This window comes from Myotis nattereri (assembly GCF_964212035.1).
Source record: "Myotis nattereri genome assembly, chromosome: 4".
Classification (NCBI taxonomy): Eukaryota; Metazoa; Chordata; class Mammalia; order Chiroptera; family Vespertilionidae; genus Myotis; species Myotis nattereri.
This window is the reverse complement of record NC_138079.1, coordinates 78,063,615-78,090,192: the sequence shown is the minus strand read 5'-3', so window position 1 is coordinate 78,090,192 and position 26,578 is coordinate 78,063,615. Positions and strand designations below refer to the sequence as shown.

The 26,578-nt window shown below is 36.7% G+C and overlaps 1 protein-coding gene across 1 annotated transcript in view; it reads left to right on the top strand.

The window, feature by feature from the left end:
- FBN2 (fibrillin 2) overlaps positions 1-26,578 on the top strand; it is a gene marked incomplete at its 5' end in the record, with an annotated part of 254,497 nt that overhangs the window by 156,978 nt on the left and 70,941 nt on the right. Inside the window, 9 exons of the mRNA XM_081088909.1 lie at positions 824-877; positions 2,473-2,598; positions 5,381-5,506; positions 10,884-11,003; positions 19,401-19,538; positions 20,398-20,448; positions 20,924-21,049; positions 24,137-24,364; positions 24,877-25,002. Of these exons, the coding sequence (XP_080945035.1) occupies positions 824-877; positions 2,473-2,598; positions 5,381-5,506; positions 10,884-11,003; positions 19,401-19,538; positions 20,398-20,448; positions 20,924-21,049; positions 24,137-24,364; positions 24,877-25,002 (1,095 nt within the window). The remainder of the gene's footprint in view (positions 1-823; positions 878-2,472; positions 2,599-5,380; positions 5,507-10,883; positions 11,004-19,400; positions 19,539-20,397; positions 20,449-20,923; positions 21,050-24,136; positions 24,365-24,876; positions 25,003-26,578) is intronic.

The window sequence follows — 26,578 nt, the reverse complement described above, 5'->3', positions numbered from 1 at the left end:
GGGTCGCGACCCCTTTCAGGGTTGAATGACCCTTTCACAGGGGTCGCCTAAGACCATTGGAAAACACATATATAATTACATATTATTTTTGTGATTAATCACGATGCTTTAATTATGTTCAATTTGTAACAATGAAATTGGGGGTCACCACAACATGAGGAACTATGTTAAAGGGTCGTGGCATTAGGAAGGTTGAGAACCACTGCTCTAGTTGTTGATTAATGTCAGAAAAAAATATGAAGTTAGCTCCGAACATTATATTTTATAAAAATTATTTTCTTATAGGATATATAAACTTTTGTTTATTTTGTAATGATAAAGGGTTTTCAAAGAAGACATTAAAGACTAAAACATATAAATTGGAAAATATTTTTCTTAATGTATAAGGAATTTACATTAATTAATAAGGGAAGTTGAAATGCTCTTAGAAGTGGCAATGTGTACAAATAAGATTTTACAAAGTAGAAATACAAACAGTAAATTACCAGATTTTAAAAATGCCCAATCTTTCTAAAATTAAAATAAGATGTGCTTTTTGTTTATTAGATTATTGATTGATTTTTCCCAGTGTTCAAGAAGGTATACAAAATGGATATTCTCTTATCCTGCTTATAGAAGGGTAACTTGGCACATTTAGGGAAAGAAGGACTATTATTAGAATTCTTGTAATAATTATGTGCTAAAAAAAAAAATAGTCTTTTTTCATTTTAAAAACTAATGCATGTAATTTTCTCAAATGATAGTTTTGGAATTTTGTAAGTAACTTGTATAAAACAGATATAGTTTAGAGTATTTAATTTCTCTATTTGTTTTTATCATATAGCTGAATTCCATGGTCTATGTAGTAGTGGAGTAGGTATCACAGTGGATGGAAGAGGTAACTCTATTCTATTCTCCATGTTATAATAATTATATTATTGTATAGCTTTATGATTCTGTTGTAACATTATGCATATGATTATATTTAATATTACAAAAATATATTAGGGTAAAATGATAAGATAAATTATTTCTTAGAACAATGGTTATAAGCTAGATTATGAAGTGGCATGCAGATGCACCTTTTTCATAGTGGATGTATCTGTTAAATATTCATTGTTAAAAATGTCGGAACAACTACACCCATGATTTTATGGAGACCATTGCTTATGAAGAGGCTACAGTTAGTATTTAGGTTAAAAAAATAAAGAGTGTGTGAATTTTTATTTAAAAATTAAAAAATGGTACTGACATGGTTTAAAAAAAATGTTTAAGACATATTTGATATGGAAGTTTGCAATATACTACCCTAAAAATAAATTGTTAGGACTATTTATACCTAAGAATACTAAATTGTTTTTATATAACTAAAGAAATGAAATTTACTAAAGTTTTCTTATTTTAAATTTAGTAATATGTTTAACAGAATTCTAAAATGGAAATTTAAGTATTAAATACATATGTGTTTATATTTTAAGTTTATTTTATATGTTAATATACATATAGTTTCATTTTTTAAAAATAAAACTGTAGGGTGCTGTTAATCTTCATTTTATTCTTCATATATATTCTTCTACTTTTATGTCTGAGAAGACTTTAGATAAATTTAGGTTAGTTGACAGTATAATCTATTATATTGCAATGAATATCATAAACCAGAGTAAAGAAGAAAACTTTTAAAATGTGTTTCTTCCAAAAATAAAATGTAAAGGCTGACATTTCTGGAGTATTTATGGTCTTCCAAATTCTAGAAAACAATAGCTAGCACCAAAATTTGAGCATAGTGACCAAAAATTTATTTTATCCCTATTCTGTATTTTATTCCACCTCAGCAAGGCCTCCCCAACAGAGCCAGCCACCTGTTAAAACTGCTTTGTTGCTCATGCAAGCTCATCCTTCCTCAAAGTCCCACTGCACATGGGTGACAGAAAGTAGACATGTTCATGGCTTATTATAAAACATCATGTTCTCAAGCATCCATGTTTTAGCTGTCCTCTCCATTAATTTCAACATCAACAGAAAAACATTTATTAAGTATCATATTACTTAGTTGACTATAAAAATATGATAATGAAATACAAGTATTCCATGCCTTTGGGGACCATGAAATTATATAGGCCACCCTAGTAAATCTTTGTCTTTTGCTTAGATGGTTATAATACCTATCAAGATGAGTTTTTCTTTGGATTTTGAGCCAACCGCCTATACATTTCTTCATTAATTTTATCATAAATACAGGCACATCACATGGTTTAATTCTTTGAATTTATGCCAGTTCCCTTCATTTTCCTTATGGCTTACCAGGAAAGTGTCTTATATTTCTCAGTTTTATTCTTACTCCTTATTTTCATTTCCTTTCCCTTCCTGAAAGGTAGGCAAATTGTGGGTTTGCCAAGTTAAACACTTCATATGTTGAGTGATCTTTATTAGACCTGAATGTATCAACAAATGATAAAATGTCTATGAGCATTAAACTTTCAACATTTGATGCAGATATCAATGAGTGTGCTTTGGATCCCGATATATGTGCCAATGGAATTTGTGAAAACTTACGTGGTAGTTACCGTTGTAATTGCAACAGTGGCTATGAACCAGATGCCTCTGGGAGAAACTGTATTGGTAAGTTATTTGTTATATTTATATAGGAGCCTTTCATATAGTTTAATCCCATGGATTGTAGGAGAAATCAAAATACAAATAAATTTCTAAAACTATAAATCTTACAGTTTCCCTTGTTTCCTTCTTAGTACACAAACATATAAAAATTTTGGAATCAGACAAATTCTGTCACGCAGTAACAAACTTCTTAGTGGCACAGCTTAGTATTTAAATTTGTCTTTTCTCAAATGAATGGGTATATACTAAATGAATAGGGCAGTATAGATAATTGTAAGTTAAGAAAATAAAGTCTTACAGGTTGACAGACTTTAATTTATATGCTACAACATATCTAAACATGCTCACTGAGATGGTGTCTCGTTTTGTAATTTATAAGAGAAATAGAGGCGCAATGCACGAAATTCACGCAAGAGTAGGCCTTCCTTCCCCCAGCTGCTGGCACCGGCTTCCCTCTGGCCGCAGGCAGACACCCAGGATCCGGGCTTTCCTCAATACCCCACTTCGTCCGGAAGTATGTCTGGAAGTATGTCCAGCCTAATTAGCACATGACACTTTTATTATTATAGATGTTTGAAAACATTCAAGTATGTAGTTCATATATTCAAGAATTTGTGAAGAATCTAGATTTTTCTAACGAGAACTTGAGTTCACTTTCCAAAATGAATGTTATTCGATCCATCATTATACAGAATAATTTTTATATCTAATCACTGATGAATCTTGCATTTAAATCTTGATTATTATGATTAGAAAGAAATACATTTTTCACCCTGGCTGGTGTGGCTCAGTTGGTTGGAGCATCATCACATGCACTGAAAGGTGGTGGATTCGATTCCCAGTCAGAGTACATACCCAGGTTGTAGGTTTGATCCCCAAATGGCGTACATGTGGGAGGAAACCAAGCGACATTTCTCCCTCTCTATCTCTTTCTCTCTCTTTCCCCCTTTTCCTCTCTATAATTTTTTAAAAATTTTAATACATTTTCCTGCATTCATGGTACTGGCTCTTATTATTGAATATGTCCATTTGATCTTGAGTTGAAGAAATACATACAGGTGGATATATAAAACTGTATTAAATATCAAGTACTTATAATAGATTTTAACACCTGGAAAGAAAGACACTAGCCAAAGATTATTGAACATCTACAAAATATGCAAATCAGCTAGCTTTTTATTCACCAAAAGCCAAGTTGCTTCCAGCATACCTTCCAAGTACAGTTGGGCACATAGGCATCTACTGAAAACAGATCAGTGAGCATTCCACATTGAACACCATTCATGGCACTGCTTAACTCTTTAAATTAGGTGTATGCATAATTTTGATTAAAATTACAACTAGATTTTTAAAAATAAAAATGAGGCCAGGTTCCAGCTTTCATTTGTTAGGGCTGCAGTAACAAAATACCAAAATCTGGGTTGCTTAAAATTCCAAATTTATAGCTTATAAATTTGTCTTGTCCAAAGTCAAAGTGTCCACAGAGTCATGCTCCCTCTAACGGCACGAGGGGAGAATCCTTCCTTTCCTCCTGTAGCTTCTGCTGTTTGCCAGAAAATCCTTGGCATTTCTTGACTTGCAGATGTGTCGCTGTAGTCAGATGTTCATCCTTTCCCTGTGTGTCTTCACATCATCTTCCCTCTATGTGTGTCTGTCTCTCTTTCCCCTTTTTATATGAGCACCTTTCAGTCATGTTGGATTACGACCTACACTAATGACCTCATTTTAACTGGATCACCTCTATAACAGTCCTATTTCCAATAAGGTCATATTCTGTGTTAGGACTTTAACATAGCTTTTTTGAGGGACACAATTCAACCCATACCATGGGGGAATGGGTAACTAAATTGTGATGCAGGCATTTGATAAAATAAACAATAGGGGGAAATTATGGTAAAGCTTAAAATATAATTCTGATTTTTAAAACTACAGATTCAGAATTGGAACAAAAGCATAATATCCAAAGGAAAAAAGATCAGATAAAACACAAAACGTTAATATTAGTAGTAGTGATAGAATTATGGGAAACGTTTTTTCAATCTCTGGTTTCCAAATTTTTACAATGTGGTTTGGTCAAGAATAGTTGTTATTTGCAAGGCTAAAAATGTAACTTTCAGTGAAAGGAACTCTTCACCCCAAATTGCAATTTTAATTTTTTCTGTTATTAAGTATACTTGCAAAAAATAAAATTCAATATCAGCTTCTTAAATTTGAGCTTTAAATATCTTCTAGGCTGTTCTAGACTGTTAAAGGAATATATAAATACATCATTAATTTTCATTAATGATTAATTGTTTCTGGGGTAAAAACATAATGAGAAAGGATTAGTAAATACCTTTTGTTTAACTGCCACTTAATGCATTTTTATTAGAATTTTAATCAAAACGTTTTTTAAAATTATTATTTTTATTACACATAAGCAGGCATATATAGGCAAATGAGTTTTGTCTTTTAATCAATTTCATCAGTACTAAAATATATATAATATATAATGTAATACCACTACAGGACAGTAAGCAAATGAAGAACAAACCAGTAATGTATCTTTTCCAAACTACAACATACTCCCCAGGGACTTCAAAACATCTTAAAAGTGGCCACCAGCATAAGAATTTGCCATTTGAATAAAACTGAATATATTTTGTTTGGGATCAAAGAATGTGCTGTGACTACAAAGAGACTATGTCAAGGAGAGGGGTGAGAAAAAAGAAAAAGAAAACATTGCTGGCCACTGGGCTGTATGTTTCAACATGTGTGTCTCCTGTCTTCTGATGGTTGCTTCCAGACATTGACGAGTGCTTGGTGAACAGACTGCTCTGTGACAATGGCCTGTGCCGGAACACACCTGGAAGTTACAGCTGCACGTGCCCCCCTGGGTATGTGTTCAGGACTGAAACGGAGACGTGTGAAGGTGAGCGCTGTCTTCCTTGCCTTAGATGTGAGTAAGCAAGCACCTAGCGAGGCAAAACTGTCAAGTATATCGACAAAGTAATATAGTAAAAAGAGTATTGTGTGAATATTTTTTATGAATTTATGGTGTCATTCAGCTAATCTTCCAGTTTTAGAAATAGTGTGCACCTAACACAGTTTATGAATACTATCAGTTTTGTTCCATTCAGATCAAATAACAAGAAACATTTGGAACATTTTGAAGTCTGAAAACAAAAGTGAAGAAAAAAATGAAAGGAACCAGTTTGTTTTACTTGCTGAAATAAGACGTCAGATATTTGCTTACTTTGTTTTCCCTTTTTAAAAAACTATTTCGACACATTAGACTAGGGAACCTGAATTGTATTGGCATATTCAGCTCTGAAGCATTTTACTTATGAAATGATTGCTATACCTCAGAGGCTGGCCCAGAAAATATGGGACCTGAGTAAAAATGGTCACCTTAATTAAATTTATAGTCTAAAAAAATTGTCCTTTTCATTTGATCATTTAAAAATTATTGCTTGGGCTTGTCGCTCATAAACCAGTGTTTAAAAGCTTATTTTCTTTTAACCACATTTTTCTGCAGTGGAAGTTACATGAATGAGTTAAGTGCTTAGGGAAGGACTCGTTTTTAGTGAGATACCAGCTAAGTAAAGAGTGTATTCAATTATGTTTTTGTTTCCTGATCAAAGTACTGTGTATTTCAGAATAATTTGTTGCATGACTACTAGCCTTTGTTCCTTTTAAGTCTCACTATATGAGCTTACAGAAGTGTCCCATGACACTATCAAATGCAATAGCTACTTCCGAATAGTAATTTTTTAAAAAAGAGATTATATCTTTAATTATTTCGAGTAGCCCTTTCCTTATCTGTTAAGTATTGGTTTCTTAGGACTCCAAATCCAAGAAAACTGCAATGGTAATATTATGCAAAAAGATGTTAACATTCTCTCTTCATCTTATTGTTTAACTTCAAAGCATTCTTGTGAACAGAAACAAGTTAGGACTGGAACAAGATGCCGGAACACAAATGATTCAGCTGAAGTCAATGAAATGCAGTTACAAAGTGCAAACCTAAATTTGAGTTGAATTGGAGAGACCACTGAAAAACAGTAATTAGCCTGAAGAAAGAAAGAAAACAGTGTAAAATACAGTTTTTGTAATCTTAGTTCTGATAACTCCCCTCCTGCCCACCCCATTTTGCAGAAGCTCCTTAAAAAAAAAAAAAAAAAGCGCTCATTCCATTCCCAGTTAAAGTACCTGAAGGTTCATCTTCTCCATAGATGACCAGGGGCACATCTGAGAGTTTAAAATATCTTTCTGTAAGATATAAAAGCTCTCACTTTAAACTAGCTCAGGCTTCTAAATATATTCAACCAGAGGCTTCATTTTCTAGCACCCACTCCCACCCACCCCAACCTATTATTCTTCAAAATTGCTCTGAGAAACATACTCCGTAAAAAACTATTCTATACCCTCCATGAGTAGGGAATTTGGTGGGTGGGAGTAAAGATTTCCAGAGTTTATTAATCATTTCTTTCTTTATTCCCACTTGCTTCCCACTGTCTTTTATCCTTTTGTCTAGTGTCTGTTGGAGGATAAGCTTCTGTTAAATGTTAAGAACCTCTGGAAGCAAGATCGGGTTATACTAGCTTCTTGATGTAACTAGGAAGCTGATGATTACTGCGGCTGCAGCAGCAGTACCCTTCAGGGCTATTGTGAGAGATACATTTAACGGAGAATTAAATAGACCAGCGATGGGCAACCCCTGGCATGCCAGTAACTTTTGCTGGCACGCGAAACCCTCTCTTATAATTTTCCATTTACAATTTTTTCTTAATATCGACTTTTATTTTTCAGATAAATTCAGTGTAGGTGCATCTTAGATAAATAAATAATTTTACATAACAAGTTATCTTAAAGACCATAGACATGGATTGACGAGAGAGGGGAAGAGCAATTTATGCCTCTGCCTTAACTCTCCCTGCCTTCCTAGATCCGACCAGTGTTTTGGTTTCATCCACATACGCTTGTGATTCTTTGTTCTCAGTGATGAATTTTGTTAAGTCTCGTAATAGGAGTAGCCTGACAGATGAAAGTAGTAGCTCGTGCATATCTCTGAAGGTCACGAAATATAAACCTGATGCAAAATCTCTGTCATCAGTGATGCAGCAGCAAAAGTCCCACTGATAGTATCAAATGGAGTCATAAAGTTTTCTGTCAGACTATCAGTGTACATGTATACATTAAAAAATAAATGTATTTTTCATCATCATATACTGTGTTTTTGTCGCTCGAATGAATTTTATTATTTCTTCAAGGTTCTTCACATACGTACACCTTAAGAGATATCAAGTAGGCGTAACATGTTCTCAAAAAATTAGGGTTGACACGCACTCACAAAAAGGTTGCCCACCCTGAAATAGATAGTGCCTTTGATTCAGTTTGGTCAAAGTTTGGTTTGTATACTGAATTGTCAATGATATTTATAGCGTATTTCCTCCATTTTACTAAGCAAGATGGAGTTGAAGGATACGAAGGGCCAACATACAAAAAAATGAGGAAAAGGCAGGACTTTGGTACTTACACGAACAAGTGGAAAATAGGAGCAAATGATATTTAATAGTATAACATTGGATGATTCCATAAACATTACGGCACATTAATGCAAAATCAGACAATGTTGAGGGTTAGGAACAGTTCTCTTCACTTATTTTGTCCAAAGGGTAATTGTTCCTGATAAATCTGAGCCTTTTCTTTAATATGAAATATATTTTATATCTGTCATCCATAAGGCAGAAGTTCATGTTATGTAAATAAAAAAGAAATGATAGAGAAATATTTTGGCTGTAACCTATGACATTGGTGGAAATATAAATGATTTATCCTGAGAAACCTAACCAAATAACTTTTTATTTCCTTCCCACTGTTATTTGCATTTTATTAAATGTTTTGCCAAAAAAGTAGACCTGAAGGCCACAAATCTCTTTTTCCCTTGGGTCTCTTTTTTATTGCCACCATTGAATTCTCACAGTAAATTTGTCTGCCTGAAGCAGTTCTCTTCATTCTATTCTTCCTAAACTAATTTCAAAAGACGAGACAGGGAATTATTAGCAGATTTAATACAAACTCTAACTTTCTCTGTGTATATTTGCTATATTCACTAATTGTGCTTGTCATTCATGTTTTGAATAGGCTATTTTAAATATATAATAGCAGTAATAATAAAGTTCCTCTGATATTTCAGACTGAAGTTACAAAAAAATTTATTTTGCTTTTTTGTTTGAGCTCTGAGAGCCTGTGAAAGTTAAAATTTTTACGGCAAGCACTGTGGTTTAGATTGTGTTTCCAGTGACATAACTAGTTAAATGTAAACCAGATGTGCTTTGAAGTTTATTTCCAGGAATGTACAGTGAACTGTTTCAATTCCTGGTTCCATGACATTTATAACATAAAAACATTGTATTTAAGGAAAAATTAAACAGTTGATATCTGTAGCTGTCATTGCATGTGTTTATAGTTTGGAGTTCATAATTGCTTAATTTAAAATAAGGATTTTGAAAATATATGATATTCACAATTTTTTGTTTGAGGAACTTCTTACAAATGAAATGAATAGGTGAGCTCTATATAGACAGTCCTCAGATTAGTTATTTGCTTCTTGACCATCTGATTCCTTTTTTACACTGTGTTTTTACTGAAAGAATTTCAGTACTCTGGAATAGATTTTTTTCATTCCAAATCTGTGCTATATTTACAAAACCTGCTCTTGTATTTTTCTTTTAAGAGGTTTTCTTGCTACAGACAACCTGAAAGAAAAATGTATTTATATTTCCTCAAACAATTCTTACTTCAAAAATTAAATGACTACCTGGATACTTCTTTACTAGTTTTGAATTAGGAAAGAAGGAACACACCTGTTTTCCACATTGATTTTTAAATTTGCATTTCAATTCAATTGCCTTTTCACGACCAGTTTAGTTTACATTTGACTTGAGATGGTAAAGAGTAAGCATTATAGTGTTATAGTTATTTATCTGCATGTTTTCCTCAATATAGTATTTTATATTTAATTCAAAGAGGTGTTTAAAAAAATACTAAGTATTCTGGTGAACTCAGAAACCCTAGTGTTCGACAAAAGAAAATGTCTTAAGGTATGCTGATCTGTTTCAGATAATTAATCAAATACAAAAAGAAACCTGTGTATTTCTTCTTTAAATTGAGTTGTTGAATTTATACTGAAAGTCAGTCTTTGATATTATTACTAGTACTTTAGCTGAAACTGGTATATATTTTTAATTAACTCATGTTAAAATATTTAACTTTATTGGTTTGACATTTTCATTAGTCACCACCTGAGAACATAGGCATACTCTAATTCTGTTTACTTCTGACTGTCAATAGGAATTGTTTCAGGGGTGGGCAAACTTTTTGACTCGAGGGCCACAATGGGTTCTTAAACTGGACCGGAGGGCAGGAACAAAAGCATGGATGGAGTGTTTGTGTGAACTAATATAAATTCAAAGTAAACATCATTACATAAAAGGGTACGGTCTTTTTTTTTTAGTTTTATTCATTTCAAACGGGCCGGATCTGGCCCGCGGGCCGTAGTTTGCCCACGGCTGGTTTAGATTATGGTATATGATTTGATTTAGGACTCAAATGAAATTAATGATAGTAAGGTCTATATGAAGCAATTAAAAGTTTATTCTCTTTTTTATTTTACCAAACTTATATGTGCTTTAAAAGACCCTCCACAGCAAACATGTATAAATGTGAACAGGCTATAGGAGGGAGGTGGGCAAGGACTGGAGGAGAAAGCTACACCTGGCATTGAAGTTTTATCCCTTATTTTCTTATACCTTATTTTCAGGAGTTTGGAATTAAAGCCAGCATGGTGATGTTTTATCTCTATTATAGGTTCTTTAAATTCTTCCAAAAACTCATGGTGCCATAAATGACAGTCAACCTTTGTTTGTACACAGCACATGGCACCTAACAATGTGTTGCTTTCCATGGAACCAAATTTCAAATTTCCCACAAGACAGTTACATCTTATTACGGAGGAAAATTGATCCAGTTTATGTAAAGTTACAGTAAAGTAGTGAAGATTGCATACTAAACCCTTTTAAAATAGGCTGCTTTCTGCAGTCCTACTGGGTCCCCAGGCCTGTATGTGTGTATCCATGCTGTAAAATGCATGACTTCGTCCCCCATTCACTTTATGCCTCATAGATCCATATTAAAATTACAAGAGCCAAGTTTACCAGACATTCTGGCATAGCATGGCTTGTTGGAATAATATTTTCCAGAAACACATGGCAGTTCTAACAGAATCTTTTCCTTCTGGATTGTAGATATAAATGAATGTGAAAGCAACCCATGTGTCAATGGGGCCTGCAGGAACAACCTTGGATCTTTCAATTGTGAATGTTCTCCTGGCAGCAAACTCAGCTCAACAGGATTGATCTGTATTGGTAAGACGCATGACGGTGCTGATGTTTCAGTTTCCCTGCAGAGATAAGCAGAGACCTTAGGCTTTACTTTGGATAAAACAGAACATGATTACAGGAAGCTTAAGAATTAGGAGTTATTCTAGTTGTTTTCTCTTTTTATCAACATAGGTGTAAAACAGGATAACATAAACTGGACAGGCTCTTAAATTTTATTAGATTATAGGAAGTGTTCTTTTCATATAAATAATATATTATTCTGTAAGTTAGAAGCGTTTCCATACCACACACATAATTATATTCGTTACTCTAAGAATGCCTTAGGCATCAATACAATCAAATCCCTGCTGCATACTTTTTATAAACAACATTCTATGGTAAACAAAATATGATAGCATTTGGATTCAGTTAACAGGACAAGAATTTGAAGATTTTTTAGCTTTAAACAAATAGAAAGAATTTATTGTTTTCTCATTTCTCCTATCAATCATAAATTTATGGGCTTCAAGGAAGAGAAGAAAACCATTTTCCTGTTTTTGGAAATCTCTAAGGGAGAAAGATTCCAAAACTTGTAAACTATCATCTTTTAATATATATCAAAATATTTAAGGTCAGTTCTTATGATAATGATAGTAGGACAAATATATAAAAGGAATCATCTGGTCAATTACCATAAGGAGCAATTCATCACATGAAAAGGTAAAATAAAACTATCTCTGTGATTTTTTTTCCTGCTTCTAGTGTCTATGGCTTCATTGGCTAGGCATATCACAGTTTATATATCACTAGAGGCCGGTGGGGTCCCTTGGCCTGGCCTGCGGGGACTGGGCCAAAACCAGCAGTCCGAAGTTCCCCAAGGGGTCCTGGATTGTGAGAGGGAGCAGGCATATAAGATCTTTGGTTAATCTCTTCCCACCCTTCCTCCTTCCCCCTCCCCTTTGAGATTCATCAGTCTGTTCCATGTTTTCATGCCTGTTCCTTGAGCATCTGCCCCCTGGTGGTCACTGCTCGTCATAGCTACTGGTCAAAAGGTCACTTAGGCTTTTATATTTATAGATTAGCTAGCATCCACCTTAAAAGTGAGCTAAATGTATACTTGCAAATGGGAAGATATTTCAGTTTTACATAGTGCCAAATACACTGAAAGTTATTGTGATCTAGCCAGTGTGAATTTCAATTTAATATTTGCCAAAGACAATAGTATTTTCAGTATTCTATCTGATGTTAACAATATTTAGCTGATAATTTGATAATGCTAGAGTACCTGTTTGTAACATGAAGAGAAATGACCAAGTCCAAGGTTACCAATGAAAACCTTCCCTTTGGAAATGCCAGGTTAGCTGGTGGAATGTGAGGCCTGCTCAGCTCTCCATATTAGGAAATAGACTGCCTGGGGCATTTCTTTTCTTCTTATAGAATTCCAGATTGGGAGGTGGGGGAAGGAGGCATGTGGGTTGGATCTGGTGAGGCAGAAGTATTTTTGCTAAGCCACAATTTCCAACTGAGATAGAGTTATTTTATTATGCAAAGGAAATGAACTCAGCATTAGTTAATTAATGTCTCAGAATACTAAATCTGTGTGCCACTTGGACAATCAAAGATATCTTAGCTTTGCTTCATCATAAACACTTCTATTATTTTGGCCTTTACCCTTATATTTATTGATGAAAAAAAGAACAAAGGCTTTTTATTCCCAAGTCATTATATTGGGCAACTAAATACCACTATATTTTTCTCAGCCAATGTGTTATGTATTTTTTTATTCATTATGATCAAATTTTAATATTCTAGCCTAAAGCTGCTCAGAAAGATAGTTACTTAATATTTTAAAAATTTAGACATCATTTTATCTGCTTTTTAAAATTTAAAACAATTCTATTTTTAAAATGAAATAAATAATAAAATATATTTATAGAAAAATTATGGATTTCTAAAAGTATATTTGTATTGATTTCAAAAAGGAAGGGAGAGGAAGAGAACTTTAGAAATATCAAAGATGAGAGAGAATCATTGATTGGCTGCCTCCTACACGAGCCCCATTAGGGATTGAGCCTTCAACCTGGGCATGAGCCCTGACCAGGAATCAAACAATGACCTCCTGGTTCATAAGTTGACACTCAAACACTGAGCCAAACCAGCTAGGGCTGGATTTTTTTAATAGGAATGTCAAGTGACTCTAATCTGTGTTTAGCCTGCAAAGAAATCGCTCTTTCAAAGGGTTTCTAAATTTAGAATAGAATAAAAATTCCCCTATGTGGTTACAAATTTAAAATTAATCTAGAACACATTAATTAGTTAGATACTTAGAATAATTAGGAATTTAGAATCTATTCTGCAAACTTCCTAAATATAATCTTAAACTGTATTGTAAACTGCTTGAAAAAAGGATTGTTTTCTGGTGAAAAGTTATATTAACTACTAGAGGCCTGGTGCATGAAATTCATGCACTCGGGGGGGGGGGCGGGTCCCTCAGCCAGGCCTGCGCCCTCTCGCAGTCCAGGAGACCTCAGGAGATGTCTGACTGATGGCTTAGGCTCCCACCACCTCCACTGCCCTCACCAGCCCAGCTTCTGGCTGAGTGGCAACCCCCCTGTGGGAGTGCACTGACCACCAGGGGGAAGCTCCTGCATTGAGCATCTGTCCCCAGATGGTCAGTGCGCATCATAGCGGCCGGTCGTTCCTCTGTTTGGTTGATTTGCATATTAGCCTTTTAGTATATAGGAATAGAGGCCCAGTGCACAAAATTCATGCATGGGGGGGGGTCCCTCAGCCCAGCCTGCACCCTCTCCAATCTGGGACCCCTTGGGGGATGTCCGATTGCCGGTTTAGGCCCGATCACAGGGATCGGGCCTAAACCGGCAATCGGACATCCTTCTCGCAATCCGGGTCCACTGGCTCCTAACTGTTTGCCTGCCTGTTTGCACCTAACTGCCTCTATCTGCTGGATGGATGCTCCTAACTACTCCCCTGCCAGCCTGGTCGCCCCTAACTGCCCTCCCCTGCCGGTCTGATTGCCCCTAACCACCTCTGCCTCGGCTCCGCCACTGTGACTTTGTCCAGAAGGATGTCCAGAAGATGTCTGGTGTAATTAGTATATTAACCTTTTATTAGTATAGATTAATGGTCAGCAAACTGCGGCCCCTTGAGTGTGGCTCTTCCACAAAATACCACGTGCAGGCATGCACGTACAGTGCGATTGAAACTTCATGGCCACACTCAAGGGGCCAAAGAGCCGCATGTGGCTCACGAGCCGCAGTTTGCCGACAACTGGTATAGATAATAGAACAGAAAATTTGATTAATGCATTATATTGCTCATATCTGATGGCTCTACACCAGTGGTCCGCAAACTGCGGCTCGCGAGCCACATGCAGCTCTTTGGCCCCTTGAGTGTGGCCATGAAGTTTCAATCTCACTGTACGTGTGCGCCCACACGTGGTATTTTGTGGAAGAGCCACACTCAAGGGGCCGCAGTTGCCGACCACTGCTCTACACAATCACTGCCTTCATCTTTGGTTTGGGTCTGCATCCTGTCTTCAGATTGCATGGATGTGACAAGGGCAGTGACCTCTCTGTTGTCAAACCCAGTGGTCTATTCTCTTTCCTCATCTTAGCCTATATTAGCAATGCTTGGCACAGTTCATCACTCACCTCTTCTCAAGAAGTTTTTCATTTTTTATCTCTTTTCCTTTCTCTTTTCTAGCCTGGTTTCTCAGTTTCCTTTGTTATTTTCCTACTTTCAAACTTGAAGTGTACCAAAGGTCAACCTTTGAACCTCTTAGCTTCTCCAATGTCTACAGTCATCTTAGATGGCCTCTACATAGACTCTCAAATTCATCTCTCTACTAATTGCAGATTTGTATTTCCATCTGTCTGCAGAGTTGTCTCCATTTGGAGACATTTCTAATGGACATTTCAAATTTAACGTATCTTTCAGCATGAACCTGTATATCCTAGAATCATTTCTGTCTCAGGAAAATGATAACTCCATTCTTTTAGTTGCCAGCCCCCAAAACTTTGCAGTCATCTGTAATACTTTTCTCTCAAACTTCACATTGAATTCATCAGCAAATCCTGTTGATTGTACTTGAAGTGTATCCATATTTCAACTACCACCACCAGCAGCCCTTAATCTCAGCCATCATTATTTCTCTTCTTGACTATTATTGTAGCCTCCAATCTCCTTACCCTGCTTTATTTTTTCAGAGGCTTAAAAAATGTATTAAATTTATTGGGGTGGCATTGGTTAATAAAGTTATATAGGTTTCAAGTGTACAGTTTTTATAATACATCACATATATTGCATTGTGTATTCACCACCCAAAGTCAAGTCTCCTTTAAATAACATATATTTGACCCCTTTTCCCCTTTCCACCTCCCCTCACCGCCCTTCCCTCTGGTAACCATCATACTGTGGTCTGTGTCTATGAGCTTTTGTTTGTTTGTTTGTTTGTCCTGTATGTTCACTTGTTTTCTGTCCCACATGAGTGGAAGCATCTGGTTATTGACTTTTTCCTTCTGACTTTTTCACTTTGCACGATACTCTCAAGATCCATCCATGTTGTCAAATGGCAGTATTTCATCTTCTCTAGCTCCTGACTATATAACTACATGTATATCCTTTGTGTGTACATATACACACAAATAAGACAGATGGAGAGAGAGAGAGTATGCATGATGTTACAGAGTGAGGGCTCTGAAATCAGACTCTGCAGGTTTGACTTGATGCTGACACTAACAGGGTGATCTTGGGTAAATTAGTTGACCTCAGTTTGCCTCAGTTTTCTCATCTGCAAATTGTGCATAACATATAGGGTTGTTTAAGTAAATAAGCTTATACATGGAAAGCCTTTAATACTGCTTGTTGCTACCTCAATAAATATTAGCAAGTGCTATTACAATATTATCTTACTTAAAATAACTACAACCAAGGTGATCTAATTAGTCCTGTTCCTTAAAATACACAGTAGTAGTATGGCCTATTTAAGTACACAGTAGCCTCACAGGAGCTTCTGTTTCCTCTATGCTATGGAATTTACAGGTTTAAGCCTATAAAAAGCCTGTAATTTGAGGCCTGATACAAATGCCAATGAGCAAGTCTTTTTGATTTGTATACAGTTTTTTTTAATTAAATCTTTATTGTTCAGATTATTACATTTGTTCCTCTTTTTTTCCCCCCCATAACTCCCCTCCTCCCAGTTCCCGACCCACCCTCCGCCCTCACTCCCCACCCACTGTCCTCATCCATAGGTGCACGATTTTTGTCCAGTCTCTTCCCACATCTCCCACACCCCTTTCCCCCCCAAGAATAGTCAGTCCATTCCCTTTCTATGTCCCTGATTCTATTATAATCACCAGTTCATTCTGTTCATCAGATTATTTATTCACTTGATTCTTAGATTCACTTGTTGATAGATGCATATTTGTTGTTCATAATTTGTATCTTTACCTTTTTCTTCCTCTTCCTCTTCTTAAAGGATACCTTTCAGCATTTCATATAATCCTGGTTTGGTGGTGATGAACTCCTTTAGCTTTTCCTTATCTGTGAAGCTCTTTATCTGACCTTCAATTCTGAACGATAGCTTTGCTGGATAAAGTAATCTTGGTTGTAGGTTCTTGGTATTCATCACTTTGAATATTTCTTGCCACTCCCTTCTGGCCTGCAAAGTTTCTGTTGAGAAATCAGCTGACAGTCGTATGGGTATTCCTTTGTAGGTAACTGAGTTTCTTTCTCTTGCTGTTTTTAAGATTCTCTCTTTATCTTTTGCTCTTGGCATTTTAATTATGATGTGTCTTGGTGTGGTCCTCTTTGGATTCCTTTTGTTTAGGGTTCTCCGCGCTTCTTGGACCTGTAAGTCCATTTCTTTCACCAGGTGGGGGAAGTTTTCTGTCATTATTTCTTCAAATAGGTTTTCAATATCTTGCTCTCTCTCATCTTCTGGCACCCCTATAATTCTGATGTTGGTACGCTTGAAGCTGTCCCAGAGGCTCCTTACACTATCTTCGTATTTTCGGATTCTTTTTTCATTTTGCTTTTCTGGTTGGGTGTTTTTTGCTTCTTCGCATTTCAAATCTTTGCCTTGATTCTTGCGCTCCTCTGGTCTGCTGTTGGGAGTTTGTATAGTATTCGTTATTTCAGTCCGTGTATGCTTAATTTCTAGTTGGTTCTTTATCATAACATCGAGGGTCTCATTAGATTTCTTGAGGATCTCACTACATTTATCAGCGGCTTCTAGACAGTTCTTAAGAGACCTTAAAAGTGTGGTTCTGAACTCAATATCCTCCATTGACAGTTTTGTCCTGTTTCTTTGTCTCCGCATTTTGTTATGCTTTCTTGGTGCACCCCCTAGTGGTCTTTGTTCGCAGTCTTATAGTTAAATCTTGATTGTTGTAGCTAATTCCAGGGAGGGTTTGACCTCCAGGCCAAGTGGCTATGAGAATCAGCTGTGTCAGCAGTGAGAGAACTTCTGTCCTCTAGGGAGGTGCTAATCTGGCATTTGCCTGAGGCTATCCGGCAAATGCCTCTGTGCAGGGCTTGGGCGGGGCGGGTCGCACAGGATCAACAGGGTGGGCAGGAGAGAGCAGTTATGGCGGCTCTCAGTCCTGTCTCCAGGGGCTCTGCCTCTCTGAGTCCCAGCAATGGCTGCAAACCTCGGAGAGAAAGCTGCACTCGCTCTGACCGAAGCCAGACAGTCGCGCTTCTCCCGTCTGAGTCTGGGTCCCTAAAGACTCGCCCGGATCTGGAGCTCAGAGTCTGCGACTCCCTCCCGATTGAAAACGCCAACCGCGCCCTCCGCCGCCAGCCCGCTCCGCGCGCGCACTCCGCACCTCAGAATTTGACTTCAGCACTGCGCCTCCTCTGAGTGTCCGTATGCGTTTCTCTTTCCTCCTAGTTGTAGGACTTCCACTCAGCCAGCGTTCCTGTGGTTCTGGGTGATGTCCCTTCCGTTTTTTGGTTTCACTTTTGAAGTAGTAGTTCAAAGCAGCAAACTCCGGCGTTAACCTATGCCGCCATCTTGGTTCTCAACCTGTATACAGTTTTTACTCAAACCGAATCTCAAAACAATAAAATGCAGAGTGGCTGTCCACCTCTTCTCCACATCCTTGCCCCGTAACTCTCTGTATCCAGTCAAGGACAGATTTGTTTGTTTTGTTTCAACCTCTGTCCCAGAGGACTTGGGTTTCAGGTAGCTTCCTCTTGCCCACTGCTGTGTTCCATACGGAATCAGAAATTACCAGTTATCCCTTCATGGACCTGCCAGATTCATCGTAGTTCCTCTTCTGTGTTTCTGGTTATGTTTTGTTTTTATTATTGAATTTTAGCAGTAAAACTGTATTCATTGAGTTTTAAAATAATCGAGTTTTAAATAAATGTTGGGATATGCTTTTTCTTCATTGTTTTCCAAATCTGTGTCACGGTATGCTATTAAGATTTTGTTAAATTGTGTTTTACACATCACCTGCATTGGAACCATCTAAGGAGTTTGTCACATGAAGATTCGGGGCTTCACACCTGGACACTTAGGAATCTGCATGTTACCAAGAGCTTTGGTAACTGTTGTGCCCAGTTCTACAAGGGAAGCTTTATAAATGACATATTTTACACACTTACTTTTTGCCATGTCAGTATTTTACTGGATTCCTTGTTGCTGCTTCAGAATCAGTTACCTAACAGTCATGGAAGGAGGAACTTCAATTTGATGTGGAGACATGGTCTAAAAATATCAGCAGTAGTTATCGCTAGTTGGATTGCAGATGAGTTTTATATTTTCTTTGCTGCCTGGTTTCTTCAAATTCTTTATTGTAAATATGTGTTGCTTTTTGAACTGGAAATAAAACTACACATAGGTAAATGCCTGCAAGAAAATACATCAAATATTAGCCCTGGTATGTCTTATTGGTGGTTTTATAGGAGATGTTTATTTTCTTCTTTACCTTTTTAATTTCTTTTGTGTTTTCAAATTGTTCATCAAATAAGTGTCTTCAGCTGGAGAAATACTGGTGTATTAGGTGGAAATTAGAGATTATTTGAATTTTATTATTTGACAAAATCTTAAATATCAAAGCAGTTATCATAAAGGACAAATCTTACGACTATTTTTCACAAAAGTAGTGATCTTATTATGGTAATGCTTTGTGTTCGCAAGTACAAGCATAACATCTTGGGCAATAGTGGCCGCTCCTAGAATACCAGCAGGTATAATTATATGAATTACTCTATTGTGTGAGATACATATAGTACAGTATTTTATTTACATGTATGTAATATACTGTATTTAAGTGCATATTCATGTAAATGTGTTCAAAGGATATGCTATTAACATTTGTTAAAAATAACCCTTTTGTGTTTTTTAATACTCTGAAAATGTTTTTGGTGTATACAAAAGATGAAAGCTCCCCATCCTTTCCTGTTCATTTTTAGACAGCCTGAAAGGGACGTGTTGGCTCAACATCCAGGACAATCGCTGTGAGGTGAACATTAATGGAGCCACTCTGAAATCTGAATGCTGTGCCACCCTTGGAGCCGCCTGGGGGAGCCCCTGTGAGCGCTGTGAGCTAGGTAGGAGCCTGACCAAGGGGCTCTTGGCTTCTCATTGGAAAGCTTCTTCCTCAACTGGGCACCTTGTCCACTGTGTATTTCCATAGTGAGGAAGGCTATAACATCATTACCCTCCCTAAAATGTTGTCTTTTATGGTAGAATTTATTCATTTCTTAAAATATGTATTTGGTTTATCCTTTTATGTAACCAAACCTTTTTAATGTCTTTTCTTTTTAACCTCACCTGGAGATATGTTTATAGATTTTTAGAGCGAGGGACGGAGAGAGACAGAGACAGAGACAGTGAGAAAGAGAGAGAGGCATTGTTATGAGAAACATTGATCAGTTGCCTCCCATAAACATCCGACTGGGGATCAAACCCTCAATCTAGGTATGTGCCCTAACCAGGAATCAAAACCGCAGCCTTTTGGTGTATAGGACGATGCTTCAACCAACTGAACCACCCAGCCAGGCCCTTTTGAATATTTTAGACAAGGAAGGGAGTCAGCTGGTATTTAGCTGCTGGATGACTATCAATATTCTCTAGTGTCCTTGTTGGCATATGTCCTTGTAGAACACGATGTTTCCTTAAATCTTTTATTTGTTTATTTATAATTCCATTGGCAATGTGAAAGCAAAAAGGAATTTTCATAGGAGAAATTATGGGACTACAATATGGGTCAGCACTGATGGTGTTACCACAGCATGTCATGTGCCACACTGAATTCAGCAGAGGGCAGCTGGCAGGCATCCTTGTCCTCTACTCCCCAGCTTGTGGTTTTTACTAGTTCCATTTAGATTCCATTATACTGTTTCTTGAGCTTCAGACAGATGTATTTTCTTTTACAGTGAAGTAAAATGTGTCCTGTTGTTCTCACAGATACAGCTTGCCCAAGAGGTTTTGCCAGGATTAAAGGTGTTACCTGTGAAGGTGAGTGTATTCCCAGATGATATTGTAAATCTTTAGAGCAGTATGTAAAATTGTCATTGACTCTCACACTTTGGAAATATTTATCATTTTCAAAACTCTTGAAGTTTCAATAAAAATACTCAATGTAATCAATAAATGTTTTAGAATACTATTCTTAGGAAACAGCTTAGAGTCTCCCATTCTTCCTCTTTATACCATTGCATAAATTTTCATGAGGCCACCAATAGCCTTTGAGGCACAGAGCAGCTGGCAGAGGAACACGTCTGGGCTGTGTTCTATGGACAGGCAGGGCTGTGGTCATTTTCACAGCTGGTGTCTAGGAAAACCAGTGGCTGTATTGTGGAATATTTCTACTTAGCTCAAGTAATAATTCACATTATATTGCAAGTTGAATATACTATATGGGAAGTAAGACTACACCTGCCTTTTCTATTTGTAACATCTTTATTCCTGCACTTGCTTCATTTCCCTGCAGATGTTAACGAGTGTGAGGTGTTTCCTGGTGTTTGTCCAAATGGACGCTGTATCAATAGCAAAGGATCTTTTCATTGTGAGTGCCCTGAAGGCCTTACATTGGATGGAACTGGCCGTGTGTGTTTGGGTAGGTTCATGCCCTTGTGTTATTTTATGCATGAAAACAGCCATGAATTTTTCTTATTCTTTGGGCAGTGACCAGTCAAAAACCGTTAGGTTGTAGCTGGAAACACTTTAAATGAGATATTTTGAGGGAAAATCACTAATGGATATTTTTTAAATAAACGTTTTTCAATGAAATGATTTCTGTAAAATACAGAAAGTTGATACTGCTCAAAATTTTACCTCCCAAATTAAATTCCTTTAATCAGATATTTTGGGCAAGTTCAAGCTTTCACACTGAGTCAATCGAGTAAGAGAACTATGTATATTTTGAACATGGAAGAAAAATTGGAGACTAGTATTTGAAGTTAACATTTACTAGCTCAATGCAGCTGTGCTCTTAGACAACAGTAGGGGAAGTCATGGTCAAAGTTATGTTGTTTCTCTTTGAAAACATTGACCGATCCCTTTTCTTCCTTAACTTCCTTTACAGTTTAAATTTTGTTAATGCTTTATTTTCTAAAAATGAAGAAGCTTTTTCTTTCAACATTGTATTATAGAAATGCCTTGTTGACCTTACTCTTTATCAATGTCATGCTTGACTGAAGTTGAGTTTCATGATTGAAAAGAAACTTGTATTAATTCTGTATCTAAACAATCTTTTATTTACTTAACGGATTTTTCCAATATGCAATGGAAAAGTAAGTTTTAAAAATAACCTTATATGGGTTTGTATTTTAATTTTAAGTTTATAGACAAAGCCTGAGCAATGGTAATGTTATACTCAAAGATCCTTAAGGCATTTATGTATACATCAGTGATTTTTAAAATTAGTGGTAAGAAAAAAATGTTTGCAATATTATACAGTTTAGTTATTATAATTAACACAGATTTTAAGTTAATTTTTATGACATTTAACTATAAGGTATGACTGTAAAATCATATGGAAATGTTTAGAAATTATGATATTCAAAGTCTGTATAAAGAAAAATTCTTTTCAGATTTTTATGCTTAAATTATTTACAAAGTTTAGAAAAAAGTTAAGTGTCTCTTGAAGATGACAGAGTGCCAGTATGCTAAGTGACTAATGAAATCAAGTTGCCTTCAGTAACCAAAGGATACTGTTTATGAAGATATATCATGGATTGTGAATGATCACTAAGCAGAATTAATTCCCAATAGCATCCCTCAAAATTAAACCTTCTGTAATATTCTAAAATGATGTGTTGAGTTTTTTATCTCTGTACTTTGGTTAAATGTTTTTGTCACTACTTGAATTATGCTACATTAATTGCTTGTAGCTGGAGATGTGAGAAAGTTTTGAGAAGAGATTGACATATGAAAATGTAAAATTTTCTGAGAATAAAAATAGAGGTAAACTGCTTTGATAGAATTTATCTAAATCAGGGGTCCCAAACCGCAACACTTTGAGGGGACAGGCAGGTAATATAAATGAGTGAGGTGGTAATAAGGAGTGGTGGGGATTGCAGCAAACTGTAGAGTACATAAACCATCCAGAGGCTTCCAAATTTATATTTTAGTTTCTGTGCAAGCCAATCAAAACATTCACAGACCCTATGTGGCAAGTGTGCTGACAGTGTTTTGATTCCTGATGTAAATACTGATATGAATCTGCATAGTAAAGACACCAGATTACTCTGCCAGGCTATCATAACTTTTTACATCCTTAGTTCAAATGCTTTGTTAAAAAAAAAGAAAAAGAGAGAGATTAATTCCAGAATAGCTTCTTGAGCAAATTACCTCAATTACATCAGAAACAATTTGACTCAAGCCAGAGTTCTCAGGCTACCTGTACTTAAATAAAACTGTCACATCTTGTTAAGATCCTTACTGCCCTAGTGACAGCATAGGATAAAGTTGGCTATAAGTGAGACCAGTCCCTGAGTGTCTTGTGGTAAGGAGACTCATTGGATTACTGTTACATCTCACACTGATGGGGAATGTGGCTTTTGGTTGGTGTTAATGCAGCTATCTAGGGCAAAATCACCTACTGTGAATATCTATATTCAGTCTACCAAATCAAAATAAAAATTTGCCACTGTTATTTTTTCTTTAAAAATAGGACTTCTTAATTATAATATTTGGAAATGTATGTAATACTAGGCTAAAGGAAGTAGCTAGAGTTGATATTACTTCTGGTTGAGAACTTGAAAGAATCAGTATTGACAGTAAAATAGAAAACACATTTATTTGTTTGTGTTTACATTTCCATTAGGGATCTTTTTTCCTCTGTTAAACAGTTTTCAGGTTTAGGAAAGGATTTAATATCTTAAATAATCTTATCAAGTAAAACATGTTATTTGGTTAAGGAAAGCCTTTTCTGAACTCATTATCCATATTTGCAATTTAACAGCCAAGTGTTTGACTGTAGTTGGACCAACAACTCTACTGGCTAACAGATAAATGTGTTATCTATAGATTATGCTAATTTACCCTATTTTGTGACTGTTGATTGATCTTCTGAGGTCCTAGCTAGCATGCCTAGACTTTAGTATGCTTTGAAGTTGAAGGGAAAATGTGACATTTAAACAAATAATTTGGCCCCTTATTAGAGCAGATTTACATGACCTAGGGCAAAAACCATGGTGAAAAGATAAGTTTGGCAGGAAAAAAAACTTTAAGTGCAATAATAGTTTTTCTTTATAAAAGTATTTTAATCCTTGTATCAATTGGCCAGTAGATTCAAGTTGATCATTACTGTTTATAACTAGGATGCGACAGGACTGCTCACAAGCCACTCTAAGCCATTCAGTGAACAAGAAGAATCTGTCACTGAAATTATTCATTCTTTCTGAAGTGAGCAATACAAGAAAGGGGTCATAGGTGATGATATGGAAGAGCCTTGTCACAAGGGAACCTTTTCTCCTGAAGGTGGCTTGTGAGAATTAAGTAATACTGAAGGAGAACCCACCTTGCTCTCATTAGATGACTGTCATTATGGACTCCATTCCAGGAGGTGCTGGGCTTGTGGTTCTCACCTACTGCTGAGTCTCCAGGGCCTGGCTTCATGCCAGGCACCGAGCAGAAGTTCGGTATCTGAATGTTCAGTGTTACAACTTCATCTCAAACTGCAATTTCACCCTCCGCATAGACATCCGCATGGAGCAGTGCTACTTGAAGTGGGATGAAGATGAATGCGTCCATCCTGTTCCTGGGAAGTTCCGCATGGATGCCTGCTGCTGTGCCGTGGGGGCAGCTTGGGGCACCGAGTGTGAGGAATGCCCCAAATCTGGCACCAAGGAGTACGACACCCTGTGCCCCAGGGGTCCTGGCTTTGCTAACAGAGGGGATGTTCTTACTGGAAGGCCATTTTACAAAGGTAACGGAGCAGCACATCATTCCCCTACACTGACACTCACCCTCCACATTCTCTGAGATTTGGTTTTGCTTCAGACATTTGATTTCCCACTTTATTTTCTTTGGTAGGCATAATTTGTGGCCAACCTTATATCCCAGGTGTGAAAATCACCTATATAAGATGATATGGAAGTAAAGATACAAAACAGTCTGCTAATCTCGCTTTCCTACTATCACTCTACTGTAACTCTGCTTTCCTTAGCACCGCCCAACTAGATGCAGCCCCAATGTAGCGAAAACTTCTCTAGATCCCTAAACTTTACAAAACAAACGAGCAGAGATAAAGGCATCAAAATTCTTCATGAAGAACACAATCTTTTTCACAGTTGAAACTTTTTGTGTGGCATCAATGTGATCATTGACATTTTTGACTTGGATACTTCCTTTTCCATCATAATAGATTTTAAGCTGAAAATGATAGGCCTACTCTTTTATATCAACCAACTCTTCAGTCCGGCTTTACTCTGCTTTTAGATATCAATGAATGCAAAGCTTTTCCTGGAATGTGCACCTATGGAAAGTGCAGAAATACAATTGGAAGTTTCAAGTGCCGTTGCAATAATGGCTTTGCTCTAGACATGGAGGAAAGAAACTGCACAGGTAAGACCGCTCCTTGTATTTGGTAAGCCCCGGCTCTCTTCCTTTTGCTGTTCGAAAGCACTGCCATCAAAAGCCCATCCTCGCCCTAGTTGGTTTGGCTCCATGGATAGAGCCTTGGCCTGTGGACTGAAGGGTCCCAGGATCGATTCTGGTCAAGGGCACATGCCCAGGTTGCGGGCTCGATCCCAGTAGGGGGCATGCAGGAGGCAGCCAATCAATGATTCTCATCATTGATGTTTCTGTCTCTCCCTCTCTCTGAAATCAATAAAAAATACATATATATATATTTTTAAAAGCCCATCCTCTTGTTGAGAACATGTACAATTTTCCATTTTTCTGTTTGTTTCCTTCTTCCTACTCTTAAACCACTTCTCCAAACCTGTGAGAGTGCTGCAAAATAGAATGAAAATGCTGTTTTATCTACAGAACAACATAAAACCATGTTTTTCTGCCTTAGCCTGTTTGCTCAGTGGTTAAAGCATAGGCCACGACTGAAGAGTCTCAGGCTCCATTCTGGTGAAGGGCACATACCTTGGTTGCAGGCTTGATCCCTGGCCCCGTTTGGGGCATGTGCAAGAGGCAACCAGTCAATGTGTTTCTCTCACATCGATGTTTTTCTCTCTTTGTCTCTCCCCCTCCCTTCCACTCTTCCTAAAAAGCAGTGGGAAAAAATATCCTTGGATAAGGATTAACAAATATACATATTTGTAATATACATATGTCATATATATGTTTTAAATATATATGTATATATATATAATTTTCAGTGTATATGAGTACTAGAAAACATAGCCATTAAATCAACAATTGTCCACACTTGATATAGTATCCTATTAAAAATGGTGAAGTTTAAAATAGAGAAGTTGTAACATGTTTTCCTCATCTGTGCATGTTCTCCTCGACCTCTGGCTAGATCCCCTCCTGGCTTTTCTTCTCTTAGTTTCCATGGTACTTTCCTATTTCAGTTGCCCTTCTTTGACGATGATGTTTCTTCTCTAATCTTCACAGATTCTTCTTGACTTTGGCATTTTTCATTCCTTTAGTATTTTCCACAGTCCTTTGCTCTCTTAGCATTCTGCCTCTCAGAATGGCATCTACCTTAATGACTTCATGGGTGGCCTCTGTTGAGCTGACTCCTAGGAGCTATCTCTTGCCCTCTACTCCTCCAACATTTCTGACTTCCATCTGGACAGTTCCTCTTTGCTGTCATCTCCCTTTATCCCAGCCCCCCTTCATCTGCCTAGGGACTTCCTTCTATGTATTAATAGCTGGGAGAAAGCAGTGCATGCATATGTTAGCGACTTATAAATCCTGCTATAGAGAAACTTAAAAATTGAAATTCAGCAAAATAAACAGATGCTGGCAAAGCATTTTTTCCCATTGTGACAATTTTTTTTTAAAAAAAGTCATGTTTTCTTCATTATATTTTATAGACATGACTTCTCTATTGAAAAATCTTAGTTACAGGCATGGGAGGTTTCTCCAAGAATCCTGTTTTTTAGAATATAAATGCTGCTATTGAAGATTCTTAATTACTATAGTATATAAAAAGTAACAAACATTTTTTTAATTTATA